At 37.7% G+C, this 19,875-nt stretch overlaps 1 protein-coding gene across 1 annotated transcript in view; it reads right to left on the bottom strand.

The window, feature by feature from the left end:
• Gpm6a (glycoprotein M6A) overlaps nucleotides 1-19,606 on the bottom strand; it is a 186,092-nt gene extending 166,486 nt beyond the window's left edge. The window contains exon 1 of the mRNA XM_059244826.1: nucleotides 19,500-19,606. Within this exon, the coding sequence (XP_059100809.1) occupies nucleotides 19,500-19,503 (4 nt within the window). The 5' untranslated portion in view covers nucleotides 19,504-19,606. The remainder of the gene's footprint in view (nucleotides 1-19,499) is intronic.
• Nucleotides 19,607-19,875: the final 269 nt, after the last annotated feature.

Here is a 19,875-nt window from a genome sequence, read left to right as displayed (position 1 = left end):
GACAATAGTTTTATGAAGTACTAGTTTACAAACAGAAAAAACTCCCTCAATTCTATTTTAATATCAAGAACTGAGGATTTGTTTTCGAGGTAGCACCAAATTATACTGCTGAATATTTAATCAAAACATCGCATATGAGGTTATTTCAACTCGTTTTCTATATGCCGTAGGATAAGCAGAATGTACACGTCAATGGAGTCAATTATTCTGTTCTTAAGTACAGCATCTAATTTCAAACCAAGATCAAAAGCAAATATCAATCCTATTAAACCCTTACTTCTGCAGGCTCTGAGTTATTAATGTCACTCTAATAAAATTGGAACTATAAAAGAAGTTCAGAGGCAAATACAAGGAGAAGAGAATGAATTTTGCCTCATATAACCTGCTGAAAATTAAGTGATTGATTGTCCAATCAATATACTATAAATAGTTTTACTTTATTTGCATTGTTAATTCAAAATCAAGCACAAATAATAAAAACTAGGAATCTCAGTAGTAGTAATGCTATTACCCTAAATGCAATATTAATAGCATTGCTGGTAATACTATAAAAGCCATCTGCTTCTTGCCTTCAGAATGAACGAGCTGCTCCTGGTAGGTGTACATAGTGGCTATGTGGTTTGCCACTTTAGCTATAATCAGTTGTACTGTTTCAACAAATAATAAAGCTTACAGAGCTCAGTTTTGAACATCTATCGTGGCTTGTATACTAGGTGAGATGCTTCAGATATGTTTAGATAGTTATAAATATAATGCCAGTACCAGTACCTGAACCTCAGAAATACAGCAATTTCTTTTGCTTTCTGAGACAGGTTCTATTACTATCTTTCATATGTATAAGATTGATTTTCACTAACTGGAATATTCTAGCAAATGTATACATGTCCTGTCAAACTAAATTGAAGTTCTTAAACTTATCATTGGATTTGTTGGAAGGCATATAATAATAATTGTTCTAATGGGTAAAATGCAGAAACAAGACAGCATTTTCACATTTCAATTAAAAATGGCATGTAAAATATTTAAGCCAGCAATAGCTTCAGTGAAGTGACCACTGGAAAAGATGACATACGTATCAGGCCTCAAGAGTTAGAGTCCACAGGCTCCCTCTCAATCAGAATGCCAGTACACCAGCCAAAGGACTTGATTTTTGTTAGCATTTGCCATTTGAAAGGTGATCGTCTTTTAAATCACTTCAAAAGTAATCCATTTTTACTGTAAGATAAACTGAATATGATATTTACTTCTTATTTATTAAGATGAATAAAAGATGATTGTAATTGAAAGAAGTTTACAGAAATTCTCTCTTCTGTTGTGTCTAATAGTTAACAGATTTCATACAATAGATGAAACTAGAAATGGAAGGGGAAAATGTTAAAAACATAGAAGTGTACACAAAAAACTTTTCTGTAAGTAATTTTTAATCTATCAAAAACTTAGAAAAGTCATTTTTATTTTGGCATTGTTACTTTAAATAATATAAAATGACTAGCAATCATGGCTTATACCACTCAAAATCAACCAAAGGTAATACTTAGTCATGTTTGTTTCTGTTTGATCTGTTTTTTTGCTGGGATACTACTTTGTTGAACTGTAAACCCCACCCTTTGTACAGTCCAGTTCTATTTCTTAGTTATGTACAGTAATGTGAGCTCGACCAGAGTGAAGATATGGAACAACTTCCCCCAAAATTGCCTTATAGTTTGTATAATCACCTTGTTTCTAGCCTTTGCTAGTCACTGATGTGTCATTTATTGTTACAAAGTTGCCTTTTCTAGGATGTCACAGAAGTGAGTTGATAACCTTGACTATCTGGCCATTTTGATTTAACATATACCTGAGATTTACCCATGTCATGTTGTGAGTAATCTCTTCCTTTTTACTGTTGAGTAGAATTTCTTTGCATGGCAGCCACAAAGTTTGTTTATCTGTTTACCAGTCCAAGGACATTGGGATTGTTTTCCAATTCTAAACGGCTATGAGTAAAACTATTGCAAACATTTTTCTAAGATTTTGAATGAAGACACTATTCACTTCAGACACAGTACCCAGATGCCCTGAGCTGGAACTGATTTGAAAACCTCTTCCTTGAGAACATCTCCTTCATAGTACCAGAAGGCACCCTTCAAACTTACAAAGGAGGGAAGCAATGAACAATCCTACCCAGCCGTGATGTCTATGAACCACAACAAAGACCAGCACAATAACTCTAAGGCTGAAGTAGTGGCATGTACACCTTGGCAGCAACCAAAGCTCCTCAGTTGTACTTAAGACCCACTGTTCTATAAGAAAGAAGTCATATCTGGTACTGGAAACCTAGCCAAATACCAGGGCTAGTAAAGTCAAGGCACAGTAGCACATACCTGTAATTGATTGTTTTCTTACTCTTTGCCTCTTTGGGGGGCCCACCACCCAGCTCCCAAATAAATCACACATGGAGTCTTATTCTTACTTGTGAATGCTCGACCTTAGCTTAGCTTGTTTCTAGCCAGGTTTTCTTAACTTAAATTATCCCATTTACCTTTTGTCTCTGGGCTTTTTCCTTTTCTTACTTCTGTGTATTTGCGTTCACTCTTACTCCATGGCTGGCTGTGTGGCTGTGTAGCTCAGTGGCTGGCCCCTAGCATCCTCCTCTCCTTGTTCTCTTGCTCCTTCTTTTCTAGCTTTTTTATCTCTCTCTTCCCAGATTTCTCCTCCTATTTATTCTCTCTGCCTGCCAGCCCCACCTATCCTTTCTCCTGCCTAGCTATTGGCTGTTCAGTTCTTCATTAGACCAATCAGATGTTTTAGATATGCAAAGTAACACAAATGCTTACCAGAGTTACACAAATGCAACATAAAAGAATGCAACACAGCTGAGCAGCAGTGGTGCACACCTTTAATCCCAGCACTCGGGAGGCAGAACCAGGCGGATCTCTGTGAATTCAAGGCCAGCCTGGTCTACAGAGTGAGTTCCAGAACAATCAGGACTGCTTCAAAGAGATACCCTATCTCAAAAAAAAAAAAAAAAAAAAAAAAGAAACAAACAAACAAAGAAGAAAAACCTAGTTTAATCCTGTTTTATTATAAAAATAAAAGGTCTTCCTAAATTTGTTCCTCTGGAAAATAACTTTAGCTGTATTCTCTCAGAATAATTTTATTGACTAAAAATTGTCCTGCATCTCTGTTGAAAATACAATTTGGCATTTGTGAACAACTTTAGTGTTCTTCCCCTGGTTATTGATGCATATACTTAGCTTGGTAGCCTCAGCAATAGCACCCAGAATCTTGGCAAATAGTCAGTTTAAGATTAAAAGATTAAGTCCATCCAAAGCCTATTATTAAAACTGGAAATAAAAAGAAAATCAAGGAGCCCAAATAATTCCTAGCTTACTGGTTTAGAAATGAACCTTAGAAAAGAATTCTTAATTAACTCTGTGAAGTTGTTGTCCCGAACATATTCATTTTCTCCAGGAGATGAAACTTTTTTGTAGTTATATTTCCAAAGACCAAAGAAACTTAATTGAGATGCCTAAAAAATAGTAAGTGGGACTTGTTGCTATGACTTCAACAACTAGCCCACAGCTAATCAGCATCCATTGCCAATACCAAAAAGGAGCTGGCTGTGTCAGTTCCTTAGCTTTCCTTCTAAAGATTCAGTGATCAAAACTAAAATTTGACCTAGAAGCTGTCATGAGTATAAAGATGCAGGACAAAAGATTTGGCAAGTGTTAATAAGAATTGGAAAATAACAACCCACAGTCAGATTTCCCAAACTTTGAGGACAGTCAAGTATAATAAAAAACCAGCCAAGAGCCTAACAGGCAAAGATGATACCCAGTGTAGCGTGATGGGCAGACTCATTGCTCTGATTTGTTGTCCATGTTGAAAGACTGGATGCTTTTCCATACTAAACAGCCAATAAATAAACAGTGAGCTACAGCCACTGGGACAGAGGATGAAAGCCAGTAACAAAGAGAACAGAAGGTCTCAACTTGAGGAAAACAAAAAGTCACTTGTACCTCAATTCTGTAGTCCTTGCAGGAAATGGAAGATCACACAGAAAAGTCCTGTGTCCTAGTAGCAAGATACACCCTGTATACAACACGTTTGGATTTCATCTGCACATAGCACCACATATTAAGTGAGGAAGGCATCAGGGACAAGCAAAAAAGGCATAATTACAAATATCCAATTAGTTTTTAATTACCTATTCAGAATGCATTATTTTAATTATGTTGTGCCGTGTTTTGCTTTAATAATGCTGTTTTGAATCAGTCCCTAATATGGATGATAGGAGAACACTGAATGAGCTTTTCAACCCCAAGGATTATAGCCTTCTTCAAGCATGCACCATTTGAATTCTAATAGCCAAGAAAAAAGCCCAGGAAGGGGAAAATGGGAAAAAAAAAGGAAAAGTGAATGGAAGAAGTTTCCAGGATTCTAGAGACCTAAAGGTAAGACTGTGAAATTTAAGTAATAAAAAAAGGGAATCTTTCTCTTTCCCCTTTGTGTCAAGTCAATCACACATGAATTGAACCACTAAGCACGATGGAATAGAATGAACTTTTTACAATGCTCAGTAATGAACAATCTGTCATTATAGACACTGCACTATGCCACATTTATATATAACCAAAACATTTAAATTTTAGATTTTTAAACTTATTTTAATCATTACAATATTTTATTAAGTTATACTTAACACTTAATTTTAAATAGGATAAATTATTTGATTTATAATTAGATATCTTCACATCATCTAGATCAGATGTTCTAAATTTTTTATTGGATCATGGTAGTGATTTTGTTAGACTTTAAAACTTGTTTGGAAGTTCTATGTATATATGGATTCAACCTTGCAGCACAGTCTTAAGAAATGATTCTGTCTTCTATAAAGACCGTGTATCTGACAACCATGTAAGGTGGCAGGACATCACGGAAGGTCTATACACAGATGAACACAGCAACTTTGAACAATGGGACCAACAGAAAGTACTCCAAATCATTCTCCTCTTTAATTGTAGGGATGCAATATAGACCTTAACTAATTGGTAATTAACAGAATTGTGAATATTTTCAGTTGGTGCTTAAAACTTGCTGATTCCTTCCACTTTCTCATTGGAATGCCAACTTTATCGATGTCTTTTTTTTTTCATCCATGTCTTATTCTAGTCAATAAAAGAATGTTTGGGGTTTTATTGCTTCTAATATCTATTGTGTTATTATATTTGTAACCAAATCTGATTTGATCGCTATCTCCCAGCAATGCTACAATTGCATGATTATGACAGCAATAGTAGAAAGGTAATGGAAGGGGGAAAGAGATAAGCAAGTGAGGGGAGAAGGAATGGGGGTGGGGGAGGGCTGAGAGTATTGGGAGGAAGGGAAAAAATAAGAACTAAATGCAATTGACATGAATGTGTTAAAAGGCTATAATGAAACCCATTATTTTATATACTAACTTTAAAAATTAATGATAACATTAAAAGGCTGTGTGTTGGTCATATAATCTGTACAGGATAAAAATACTGGACAGGCTACAGTAGGTCGGTTAGCATGCCTGTGAAGATGAGGGAAGGTCTAGATTTGGAGAGACAGGGTGAGGGAACAGGAAGGATAAGACACTGCTGTTTAGTTGAACCCCTGTTTGGCTCACTACCAGGGCACTTTTTACTTTGTTTATAAAATTCTGGCTAGGGTGTGGTCCCACATACCTTTCCAGAGGATGGGAAATTCAGTAGAGGAAACTTAGTACCCTTTGAGTAAAGGCTGGAGTGAAAGCAAATGACGATGTGTCCCGGAGCATGCGCACCCCACACCCAAAGCTGTTTTGCTGCTCTTCACAGGCTATTCCAACACCACTACCAGCCCACCTCCTGACAAAGTCACAAGCCACCCCGTTTCTGAAGAGGGTACTCCATAAAATTCATCATGACTATAACCTCTAGAGCTCTCTTCCACTCTTGGCCAGTATTCTAAATAAACTATTATACTACTCTGTGTATCTACAGCTAATCTTCAGAATCATCATATGGGTCCCTGTATGTGAGGATTTTTTTTTTTTTGTAATCTCATTAAACAGAAGTGCTTTCAAAATGGAAATTATTCTTACTCTATGTCTCTCATTCTGTCACTCTGTTTACCAACCAAAGTGAGCAGGTGGTTCACTCTTAGAGGTAGCTGTTCCCTTTTCAGTCAAATCAACTAAAATAAATTCAAAGGGCTGCTTTTTGCTGGGAGGAATATTCTACCATGGGGGTAGTTGGTGGCCTCATATTATACACATAATGAGACATGTGAATTGAGACTGACATTTTAAGTTTTTTGACTTTTTACAATGAGTATCACTTAACAACTCATCTTATTTGAACTAAGATATATTTATTGTGTTGGGTAAATGGTTGTCAACTAAGGAAGTTGTTATAAAAGAAATGAAATTAAGACTAACTTTTCCCAGTGATTTCTGTCATTTGTATAACTTAAGAAATAGCTAGGTACAAACCATTCTGATATTTTCTCTCCCGAGACTTCACATTGAATTTCCTTTCTGACATACAATTAATAAATAAAATCATTTTTTTTTAGATCTTTCTGTAGGAAGGAATAATGTTAGAAGGATGGCAGTGGCAGGTAACCCTGTCATACATCCTGGGCATATCTAGTATGTAGTTATTTGTTCTTTCTGTACCACTTAGTATAGGAACAACAACAACAAAAAAAAAAAAGGGATGCAGAGAACTCCTCAAGTCTCCAGTGTTTGTTGTCCTTTCAAAGAGAGACTAGAGTATAGAGTAGGTTTATTTCAGTGGAAACCGTCTACTAAATGAAATATGCCTTCACAATTCTTTTGAAAACTTAACTTAAACTTTGGAAATTTTGGATTTTCTTTATTAAAAAGAAGAACAAATGCAAAATATTATACCCCAAAGGAGTAAATCAGCAGTGATGTTTAATTTATCTGATAGTATTCTTTTCCCTGGATTTTGATATTTAAATAACAAAATGGTATCTTTGCTGAGAACCTAAATATTAGGATTTGACCACATTTTGACGTTATCAACAGAGAACATTATCAGTGGTTAAAGCATTATTTTTAGGATTGCAAAATGATTCCTGACATTATCAGCAGAGAACATTATCAGTGGCTAAAACATTATTTCTAGGATTGCAAAATGATTCCTGTGGCATCATAATTGCTGTAGGACAAGGGTTACTATCTTGTGATCACATATATAAATATAAACCAAATAAACAAAATGAAATGTCCAAAATCCCCACACATCAATGGCAATGTGTTTCAAATTTTAGGATGTTAAAATAAATACAGATTTACTCATTAAAATATCAACCAGGCCAGCGAAAAAGCTCACCAGGTAAAGATACTGCTGAGAAAACCTGATGACTTGAATTTGATGATAGCTAGAATCCACACATAAAGATGAAAGGAGAGGACTGATTTCACAAAGCATTCTGCCCTCCACATGCACACTTTGGTATGTGTACTCTCTAGACACATACATCACACACACACAAAACACACACATACATCACACACACACAAAATACACACACACACACACACACACACAGTAAAACAATTTTTAAAATAAAAGTAAAGATAGCAACTTATTATGTCACATATCAATAAATAAGAAGATATTATTACTATACAAAAATTAACAATGAGCTAAAGTAAGCATTGAGTACACAAAACAACTTATGCCTCTGTTAACTCCTGGGAATATGGCAGGTCTGGTATTTTGTTACTTTCAGTTTTATATTTTATTTAATCCTCACTTGATATGGACAAAGGAAATCCAAGGAACCATAAAAGAAAAATGAAGTCTTGGGCCTGCTACCTCTTAGAGGATCAGGATGGAAACCACACGGAAATTTCTAACAATCAAAGATCTGTGTGTTGAAATAAGACATTTTGCTGTAAAGAAAAAAAAAAAAAGCATCATCAGATGTTCAGATGTGGGTGTTGTTTTATGTCTATCTTAGTTATTAATTTGCAATGGTTCGGAGCTGACTAGAGTTTATGAACTTCTTAATCTAAATCCTGAACTTATAACCATGAGCCTCAGTAACATAGATCAACATTATCAGAGTTAGGAGACATGAATGATTACTTCCTGACATTTCTCTGATGAGGATTTAATCATGATATATTTAATCTCTTTTGATTCACTTAATAGCATGATCTTAGATTATACAATTCTCTACTTATTCTTGCTAATAAATGCATTTTACCTCTAAATGAAAACTTAAGAATAATAAATATAACACAGTCATTAAAATAGGTGTCATTAGTCCATTAAAAAAAAAATCCTCAGATGACCAGAGAGGCTTCACCTAGCAATTGATGGAAACAGATGCATAGACCCACATCAAACATTAGGCCGATCTCTGGGAATCCTGTGGAAGAGGGAGAGAAGGGTTGTGGGAGCCAGAGGGGTCAAGGACACCACAAGAAAACCCACAGAATCAACTACTTGGCTTCACAGGGCCACACAGAGATTGAACCACCAACCAAAGAACTTGCATGGGCCTGACCTAGGCCCTCTGCACATTTGTTGCCATTGTGTAGTTTGGTCTTCTTGTGGGACTCCTAACAGAGGGAGCTGGGGCTGCCTCTGACTACTTTTGGGACTCCTTCTACTGGGTTGCCTTGTCCAGACTTAATAGGGGAAGAAGGCCCTAGTCTTACTGCAATTTGATATGCCGTGGCTGGCTGACATACATGGGAGGCCTGCCCTTCTCTGAAGAGAAGGAAGGAGTGGACTGGCTGAGAGGGAGCTGGTTGTTGGGAGAGAGGGACTTGGAGGAGAGGAGGGAGGGAGGGGAAACTGATTGGGCTGGGAAAAAAATAATTAATTTTTAAAAAGTCCTCAGATGCCATCAAATATTTTCATAAGTAATTTATTTTTACTGTCAAAACTAGACTTAAAGAGCCTGGCATGGTGGCACACACCTTTAAAATCAGCACTTGGGAGGCAGAGGCAGATGGATCTCTATGAATTTGAGACTAGCTTAGTAGGATACACCGTGAGTTTCAGGACACCCAGAACTTCATTGTGAGATGCTGTCTTAACAAAGCAAAGCAAAACAAAACAAAACCCTAGATGTAAGCAATACAAAGTAAGGTTATTATATCACTCTCTAAGTTGCTTAGGAGTTCTGCCATCTTGTGTCACTAACATTAACAACCCATGCTCCTCTCCTAGTTCATTCTCTATTATTGCTTTATTATTGATGTTGTTGTTATTTTTATTATTAGTTATTAGCCTCACTATTCACTTGATTTGTGGTGCTGTGGTTAAACCAGGACCTTACTCATACTAAGTAAGTGTTCTACCCACTGAGCCACACATCCAGCATCCCCTCCCCTTTTCTTAATCCTGAAGTGATTTCGAATTGTCTTTCCTACCTATTAAGTTTTCCCTCAACCCTGGATCCCTTCCTATTCATTTCTTCCCTCCTTCTCTCTTTCCCTCCCTTCATGACCTCTTCCTCTCTCCTTTCCCTCTTTCATCTTCCTTCTTTCTCCCTTCCCATTGTTCCCCTCACCTCTCCCTCACTCTCCCAATCCTTAAAATTTTGTCTACAAGAGAAAACTTCTCTCTCCATTTTTATTAAAGGGACTTTAAATTCATTTGGATTATGTAAATTTTTTAAAGATCCATAAAAGATGCTTTTTCCTGAAACAGAGACACTTGCCCAACCATGTTTGTTTCTGCTGTATTCGTAATAGTCAGACATTGGGGAAAAGCATGAGATGGCCCTCAACAGACGAATGGATAATGGAAATGTAGCACATTTACACAATGAAATATTACTCAGGCACTAAAAAATGAAATTTGCAGGTAAATGGATGGAACTCTAAAAAATCATCCTGAGTAAGGTAATCCAGCCCAAAAAAGACAAGCATGGCATGCAATAGCTTAGTCATTGATATTCACTGTTAAGTCAATGATAACCAAGCTATAACTCATAGAACCACAGTGATTAGATATAGAGTAAGGGACTAGGATGGACCAATAGATCTCCCTAGGAAAGGGAAGTAGAGTAGAAAGTTATGGGTGGATAAGAGGAGGGATGGAATGGGAGGATCAAATGGGGAGGGAGAAGAAAGAGGAAGAGAGGAAGGAAATACGGTGAGAGACTCCTAAAATTAAGGGCCATTTAAGGGGTTGTATGAAAACCCAATTCAGTAGAAACTTCCTAAAATATACACACATAAGAAGGTGATATAAATGAAATCACCAAATAATGGGGGAGAGATAAACCAGCTGGACATCACTTGTCACCTAATGAAACTTCCAGTTCTGGGAATGAGTTACATCTAATTGAATTGTTGGCCAAAGAATTCCCATGGGAATCCCCAAACTACCCAGGCTGCTGCCAAAACTTTACGTTGCTCTCCACAAACTGATGGCAAGTCCCTGTTGCTGAAGACAACACCAACAGAACTCACTGAGCAGAGAAGTCAAGCTGGTACCTACATAGAGCCTTCACCTCTGTGCTCAAGCATCTTTGGCAAAGGAAGGAACTATGAGTGTTACCAAAGAAGAAATATAAACACCAAACTAGGCACAAACCTTTTGATCTACAGTGGTGTCCTGACTGCAAAATATGCTGGTGCAATTGTGGCACAAAGCTTGTGGTACTAACCAACTACAATCTGATTTGACTCCACTCCACAAGATGTAACCTATGACTGACACTGCTTGGATGACCAAGAACCTCAACTAGTTTGCCCAGAGACCTAGGGTAAAACCAAACACTTCAGTTCTACTAAAAGAATGTAGCAATAAAATGACTCCTAGTGACATTCGGCTATACTCATAGATTAGTGCCTTGCTCAGCCATTATCAAAAATGCTTCCTCCTTCAGCAGATGGAAACAAATATAGAGACCCATAGCCAGACAATATGCAGAGAGTGAGAGGCCTTGGAACACTCAGCCCTAAATGGGATGTCTCCATCAAATCCCTCCATTTAGAGTTCAGGAAACCCTGTGGAAGAGGAGGCAGAAAGAGTGTAAGGACCAGAGGAAATAGGGGAAATCCAAGGAAACAAGGCCCTCTAAATCAATGGGAATCTACATACATATGAACTCACACAGGTCTGCCCCAGATGGAGTTCTAGAGCTGAAGCAGAAATGCACACAAGACCCCATCCCTAACCCAGAAGCTATCTCCAATTGGTAACCACTTGAAGATGAAAATTTGGTTTCCTCCAAAGGAGTCTCATTGGGGAAAACAAACTACTCTTAAGAGGCTGCATGTCCAGCAGTAGATGACCAACAGAAAATGAATCGATGGCATCTTTAGAGGTTCTCTCTTTTGTCAGGGAATTCTTTTATTTTGTCTTATGTTTTATTTTATTTTATCTATTTATTTATTTTTTCTCTCTTTCTCTTTTTACTCTACTGGTCATTTGGGGTCTATGCTATGGCTACCAGTTTAGTGTTTTTATGGCACTTGTGTGTGTGTGCAAATGAGTGGGTCTACGTATCAATCTCCATTTCTTGTGCCTTTTCTTAGGCTCTTTTCCTCTTGTTTGTTTGTTTTGTCCTATTCCAATATGTTATTTTTTGTTTCATATTGTTATATTCATTTTTTATTATCATTTAGAAGCCTGTTCATTTTATAATAGGACACAAAAAAGGTTGTGGGTCTGGATGGGAGGGAAGTGAGGAGGAACTGGAGAAGCAGAGGAAAGGGAAAATCATAATCAAGATATTGTGTGTGAGGAAAAAAAACCGTTTTCAATAAAACAAAAAAATCCTTAAAAAGCCATATTTGATTTTTCTAGGTTCTTTTTATTGCACTGAACACTGGAGGTCACTCATTGTAAACTTTTTTTTTTCCTCGACTAAGGAATTACTCTAACTCTAATCTTTTCAGTAGATCCTTTAGATTTGCTTTATTGTTTATCTCTTGGCAAGGCTCTTTGTCTAGTATTGTCCATTCATATCCCTATCCTGTTCTGGACAGGCACACTTATTCAGTAGTTTTACCATCTTTTCTGTACCCTACTATTATTAAGGCTTAATGTGTTACACTCCCGAAACTTTATACTTTATACTTCAGTTACTTTATATGTTGGTAGGAGGCAGTATTAGATACCTTAAAATTCATGAATTGGATGATATCTTGGCCAGCTTTCTGGAAATTGTTGCCCACGCCCCCCAGAATCCAGACATGGCACCAAGCAATAAAGAAAAATTATGTAGTAACAAATAACTGTTACCAATAAAAAGACATGCAGAGATTAGGCATTGAGTGCCCATAGAAGAGAAGATGGATTTTGTTTGTATTGAGACTTGGTTTCACCATGTAACCCTGTAACCATGTAACTTGCTGTGTAGAACCAGACTGGCCTCAAACTCACAGAGATCCACCTACCTCTGCCTTCCCAGTGCTGGGATAAAAGCCACGTGCCACAACACCTAGCCAAGAAATATATTTTAACTGGATATAATGTTGACTTAAATTCCAGTTACTTGTGCATTTGACTCATAGTCTTACCGCATTCTCCTAGCAATGTGTATGCATTTAATAATCCATTGACCACTGCATTCAAATCTCATCTGCAGCATCTCTTCTTTAACTACAAGTACCTCTTTATGTTAAGTACCAGAGGAAGAAAAGAGGGATGATGGGATGGAGGAGAGTGAGCTAGACCTTGGTGAATGTTTTCAGTTTTGAACATACTGATGTTGGAGGACTAGAGGGACAGAAGTAGAGGCAGACAGCTGAGCACAAAAGTCCAGGAAGTCATATAACCACAAACATCACCTGAAGCCTTGAGATTGGAAGTCATGAGTAATTCCAAGGGAGAGAGATTTAGCAAACTCTAGAAGAAAAATACCATATTAGGTTTCCCATGAGAAAAAAAGGGCAATAACTATAACTGTATTTCACTGACCAGTTAGAGTGTGGTAAAATGGATATGTGAATGTCTCAAAATCAAGACCTTGGTAGTAAATGTTTATGTGGGGATGATTATGAATTAATATACTTGATACAGTAAAATGATTAAAAGTTTTAATGAGTAGCACAATCAGCTTGCTGGGGAAGAGAAGCATTCTGGACATCTCATTTCTCAGTACAGTCTCACACTACCTGACTCAAAATTAATTGAACTGAGCATTAAAACTGTAGGTAGAAGTCGGGAGCCTGGGCATTCTGAATATGAGTCTCAGGACTCTGACCCAGGAATCAGTATTTAATAGGCTCTCTGTTAGTCTAATAAAGTTAGAGATTCTGTAACAAAAAGAAAAATAGAATTAGCAAGAGATACTTATTTTTTATAATAGAGTTTAAGTATATCTTCTAGAAGTAAATGAATATGTTAACAAACTAAAGAATAATTTCTTTAAATTGCTTATCACTTAATTCAGTGTGTGTGTGTGTGTGTGTATGTGTGTGTGTGTGTGTGTGTAACTAAAGTCTTGATTCCTCAAGGTGGAGAAATACTTGTCTGTTTTATTTTCAGTAGTAAGTATGTACATATGTAAGTATGTACAGCTTCATATGATCTATCCCTAATTACTATTTTTTTGAGTTGTTAATAGAATGACCTCAGATAAATCAAGTTCAGACACAGTAGGAATCTAATGCATTTGGATCTCTACACTTCTAAGCTGAAATGAATCCTGCCTTTGAATTTAAACATCTAATTTAAAGAAGGTTTTTTTGGTTTTCAATTGTCTAGGCAAAAGACCTTTTCTTTTTAACTGTGGTGACAGCTCTAATATTTGCCAGTTAAAAATAACATGAAGATCTAGATGAAGTTTTATGAAGGAGAAATTTACATAGTTAAAGTGCATCTTTTTTAAAGAGAAGTATAATGAAGTATAATCCCAATTAAAATAATGTATTTATAAAAATTAATATACTCTAGAAAAGTAAAATAAGCCCCTAAACAGATCACCAAAGAATATTTAAATTTTATGACAAGAACATAGTGAATATCTTTGCTGTTTTATCTGCGTTAGAACTTATGACATAAGCTCTGTTCTAAATAACTTATAAATAAAACATTCATTTATAATATCCTAAGAATTTCAGATTTAAGTGAAAATAAGAAAGACTAGCTGATTTTGTTACCATCATTTGGAGTAGAGTTAACTCTCGGGTTTCAACAACAGTATCTCCACCCAAGCTTCAATATTCACACTCAGTGTTTTGCTCAAAACTTTGGTTTTACATTTCTAATTAAAGATAGAGTCACTTGCAATGTGTATTTCCAAGACATTTACTTAGCATCCAGTTGTAAACATAACACGCAGCACATTTATGAGGCATTTATTTTCAGAATGAAATATATTAGTCAGCTCTGTTCAGTTTCTACTGTCTTCATGGCAGCCATCATGTACTTGACATCAAGACGATAGGCCTGATCTCCTATCCTTGTCATACTGCTTTCGATTTTTGTGGTCAATAAAGTGCAGCAGAACTCATGCCCTGGGAGACTTCCTTGGTGCTAGGTCATCCCCTGGGTATCTTAAAACACTCCTTTTGGAATGCTATTTGTTGGAACCCATCTTTTTTTTTTTCCAGGAAAACCCAAAGATGGCCACAGATGAGTCCACAATCAACAGACACTATCAGCGGCCAGCTATTTGTGAACTGTCTCAGATCACCAAGTCGACAAAGTCTTCAGAAGGTTGATTACCTAGCTGATATTACACCGTGACAACTCAAGACTGCATGTAAAACACTCAAGACTACATATAAAACAGTCAGCCCACAGAGCCACGAGAGTTAGCAATGAATTGGGTTTTGGTCTTTTAAAAGAATTTATTTATTTTTATTTTATGTGCATTGGTGTTTTGCCTGCATGTATGTCTGCACGAGGATGCCGGACCCCCTGGAACTGAAGTTACAGACAGTTGTGAGCTGCCATGTGGGTGCTGGTAATTCAATCCATGTCCCCTGTAAGAGCATCCAGTGCTCTTAATTGCTGAGCCATCTCTCCAGCTCCAGTAATGAATTGCTTTAATAAACTCATTTGGAGAATAGTTGATTTATAGCAAGAGACAATCATGGCACTAGTTTATCTTTATCTGGTTCACAACGTTATTTGGTTATGATAATTGTCTAGGGAAAATAATATGCCAGGGAGGTCAATGATCCATAAGCACTGTTACCTATTAACCTAGATTCTAGACTCTAGAATCATACAATTAGAGTCTATTTTTTAAAGAAAACAGTTTGAACTTATCAGATTCACACTGATTTCCCCCCTATTATTACTGAATAATAATCTGAGCTACATAAACTTATAATCCCCACAATCAAACACAAGAGAATAAAAGATCTTCAAAGATTTACAAGAGCAACCGGTTTCAAACATTGTCTGTTTCTGTCATCACTGCTTATCCTGTGTTGCTTTTCCCCTGGAATAAAATTAGAAGCTCAAAAAAAAATAGTATGTCTCAGTTTTTCATCCAAATTTTTAAACAATTTTAAATATCCCTAGCCAGCTCCATTTTTGCCTGAAACTGAATAGCAGAAAAATATCTTCTTTTGATTTTTTTTCTCTGTTGTGAAAGTGTATGGCTTTTGGTCTATCACTGAATGTTCATGGCAGCACATTTCAAGCTTCTAATTTTAGGGCATTTAGTACATAATTGGTAGCTGGCACCGGTTTCCTCTTGACACCACTTAGCCTTTCTCTCTTACCCCTAACCACTGTTACCTGTGCTCTCTCTTTCAAGTGAACGATTCCCTCTTTAGCAGTATCTTTCAGTAAAGACTAGGAACTCTTACATGATTGTTTCCCTTCTCATTTTTTCCTTATTAAATCCTCTGTATGTGTTTAAAACTTATTAAACACTTTCATTTAAACATCTAGACATCATCTCTTGGTTAATGTTTTAAAAGTGAAACTCATCAGTTGCCCAGGAGAACCAGAAAATAAATCATCTAGTTTATCCTTTAAGTATGGTATCAAAAAAAAAAAAAAAACCCTACCATTTTCTCCATTATGAAGCTTTCATATCCCCAGAAAATTTATTCATTGTCCTTGTTATTCTGTTGCATGATTTTGTAGACATATCTTCCACTTACCTTTTTCCCTCTCAGTCCAGTGTTACTGGGTTTGCCTAGATATATCATTTCAGTACTATCCTAATAATTCAGTACATCTTCTCCAATTTATTCTTTGTTTTGAGCACTGTGGTCAATATGTCTTCTACTTAGAGCATCCCCCTTTAACAGAACCTTCACCTTCCTCCAAATCGTTTAGTGCCATAGCCTCCATTAGTAAGATATGTCAATGTACTAAATAATCACACCATTTATAAACAGAAAAAAAGATCAATACTGCTATAGTAAATAGCATAAATTGAATATATATAAATACATATGCACATACACATATTTAAGCAGAGCAGTGACTAATACGCTTAAGAAAGAAATTTTAAATATCCTTGACCTATTTCTCTATGGGACTCTGAAAATCCACAGTTGGAGAGCATGAATGGTATTTAAAGTTAACCTTGAAGCTAAAATATTAACATACATAACAAATACTTATCCCTGTATTTTTTAATAGAAACTATTTTCTACAACCTTTCTTCAGAGAAGTTTGAGGCAAAAAGGAAGTGTTCTAACCCAAACCAAGGACATTGTTGAAGAAGAACCCGATAGACCCCCAATTGCTACTTCCCTACTTTGCAAAGAACTTGTTTTTGTTGTTGTTGTTTTGTTTGAGAATTAGCAATGTGCATTGTAGATATGATGACTATAGATTATTCAGACTGTTCGACCAATTACTCTTACTCTTCCACAACAGTAGAATAAGGAGTTCTCAGACAATGATTATTATGTTCATTCCCACAGCACCATTTTTCTTTCTTTACTTATCTTTCTTTTCTTTTTCTTTCTTCTTTGGTTTTTTGAGACAAGTTTCCTCTGTGTAGTCTTGGCTGTTCTGGAACTCACTCTGTAGACCAGGCTGGCCTCGAACTCACAGAGATCTGCCTGCCTCTGCTTCCTGAGTGCTGGGATCAAAGGCGTGCACTATCACCACCCCACTTAATTTTCAACTGTCATGCACCAGAAGAAGACACAGACTGCTGTACTGTTTCCTGTACTGTCTTCTCGCTTACCCTAGCAATCTTGACTCCATCTCTGAGTCACCGACTAACAACTTATCACCTATATATGAAAGAAGTCATAAGAAATGAAGTTCCAGGGGCTGGAGAGATGGCTCAGAGGTTGAGAGCACTGACTGCTCTTCCAGAGGTCCTGAGTTCAACTCCCAGCAACCACATGGTGGCTCGCAACCATCCATCCTTGTCTGGCCTGCAGACATACATGCAAGCAGAACACTGTATACATAATAAATAAATAAATCTTTTTTAAAAAAAAAAAGAAATGAAGTTCTGTTTTTTAACAAGTAACTTGAAAGGAGGAGGACTATAACTTCGATAATAAAATATTTTCTACATAGTTTCTGGGCACATTTCTTTCTGCCCTTCTCATATCGGCTCTTCTAACTTTCCTGGGTTTTTTCTCTTCATTTCTGCTCTGAGTCTTGGCTTTGGACTCTCGCTCCCTTTGCCTGTATACTAATTTTTTGGCTTTCTTACTTTGTTTCTTCTTTCCTAACCTGTCGTTCCTCACTTGTTCCTCTACTATCCTGTCTCCCAGTAGGTAACTGACACCTGCAGGAGTTTTAGGTGATGTCAAATACAAAAGGAACATGTGATCCATTCCTGAGCGAACAGTAGTTTTAAGAACTAAAGTTAAACTCCGGATTATTGCAGTACTGCAGGTACTCACTCCAATTTGGTCCCACAACACTTTCTATACTGTTGGTTAGTGATTTAGCCAAAAGAATCCAAGTAAAATCCAGAGTCAATCATTTTCTTTATGTCTTGGAAACACAAACCATAGAAATATTTAACTTTGAAGTGGAAAAACTTAATGTTTGATAGCCAAACAATTCAAACGTAAGTTGATCAAGGTAAATAATGTCATGCTTTCTAAATACTAGAATCTTGATGTTTATAATAGAGTCCATGACAAGATTAAGTCAAGTCAATTATTTTGGCTTTTCATTCAAGAGAGACCCCTTCCCCAGGTGTTATTCGCGTACAACTGTTATTCTAGTAAAACAAAAATACAATTGTATTTTCAAAAGCCTATGTTCTGTATGTATCAATGAGGAAGCAGTTTGTTTTTCTTTTATAACCTGAAAATATTACTTCCGTTTAAAAAAAATACTCCAGTTAGACTTCATTCTGGAGATCATTCCCAACACTTTTGTTCAAAGAACTTTAAAAAAAAAAATGAGTCTTTCTAAGACTCTTGCAGGGTCATGCAAAAAGAGACTATTAATGTCTTGATCACAGCTAACATTCATAGGCAAAAATGTCCTTCGCCTTTTCTGTTTTCTTTTCTTCCAAGTTGGCCAGTGTGTATAAACCCCACTGCTTAGTAGTCAAAGCATCCCCTAACACTGAGCCTGTGGGAATTTAGGAATTTCTACAGGGCATGTCAGCCCAAAGGGCTCCTTTGCGCTGGGTGAAATCTCTTACAACAAAGGACAAGGGAGCGGCGGGGGAGGGGCGACTAATGGACTTGGACCGGAAGCAGTGAGTCCACTGGCGTTTGCATAGTAAATCCCCCGCGGCTGGGGGATCACTAATCAGTAACCGTGGAAATGCAATAGCGTGCAAGCACTTTGCGCTTAAGCCGAACAAACACAACCAAGTCTCCAGATAGTGGGTCACTTCTTCTCCACCGGTTAAAGAACTCTTCTCACTCTTAAGCATTCCTTCTGATAGTGGATTTGGATCCCCAGGGCAGACACCCAGTCCTCCACCTCCATCGCACCCCGCAACAATCCTGGGAGTGTGCCAACCTGAGCCGCTGAACTCCAAAGAAACTGGAGCGAAGCTGAACTGCTTCAAGAGCTACCATGAGGTGACCCGAGCCACTCAGGGCGTCCTTTCAACTAGATCATTTATTTACCAAGATTCTTCCAAGGAAAAGTGAAGCTTTAAGCCTCGACTTTAAAACCTCTGTGAAAATGGGCGTCGTTTCCACCGGGACTAGAAACTGTCCCCAAATCTCGCCCTTCCACAGTATCTTAAACCTGTTAAGAGCTGAAAGTTTTGTAAGTTTTCATTACTTATGACTCGCTTCAACTTGCACCACAAAACCCTCATCAAACGTGTCACGATGCTGTTCCTCCTGGAATCTGCTTGCTATTTCTGATCTCTCTCTTTCTCTTTAAAAATGACTCAGGTAATGTCCAGAGCAAGGTACACCAAAGTCGCAGGCACCCTAAGCACGGTTCCTCGCCTTAGGTGCCAACTCTCCCCTCTCCCCTTCCCAGAATAGGTCCAGAGGCAGGCTCTAGGCAGTCGCAGCAGCAAATCGCAGGAGGGAATGGCCAAAGGGGGGTCGGCGCAATCAGTGGTTCACAATCACTTTCGGTAACACCAGCTTCCCCTGCCCCTGCCGAGCCTTGGGGGGCCGCTGCACTCACCCATATCCAAAAGTCTTCCTCCTTCTCCTGAGGTCCCCAGAGATGTGTGGAAGAACAGGCAGGCGGCTGTGCGCTGTAGTCCACTTGTCCAAGCTGCTCTCAGGCTCCCAATGTCCCAGCCACTGACAGCCTGGCCCCTCCCAGCGGAGACAGCCCCGTAGAGCCCAGCGAAATTCCGCTGCGCCCGCAGACCCCTCCCTCTCTCCACCTGCCTCTCCAGATTGAAACCTAGTTCCTGGGTTCGCAGTTGCCTAGCTCCCAGAGGCCCCTACCCTGACCCCTTTCCCTTTCTGAAGAGCCACATGCAAAGGTATTGTCAACATACACATTCTCACAGCACCCTAGGAATCCAGGAATTAACTCTTACCCAAAATAA

Source organism: Peromyscus eremicus, chromosome 17 (assembly GCF_949786415.1).
Source record: "Peromyscus eremicus chromosome 17, PerEre_H2_v1, whole genome shotgun sequence".
NCBI classification, from domain to species: domain Eukaryota; kingdom Metazoa; phylum Chordata; class Mammalia; order Rodentia; family Cricetidae; genus Peromyscus; species Peromyscus eremicus.
This window is presented reverse-complemented; position numbering and strand designations above follow the sequence as displayed.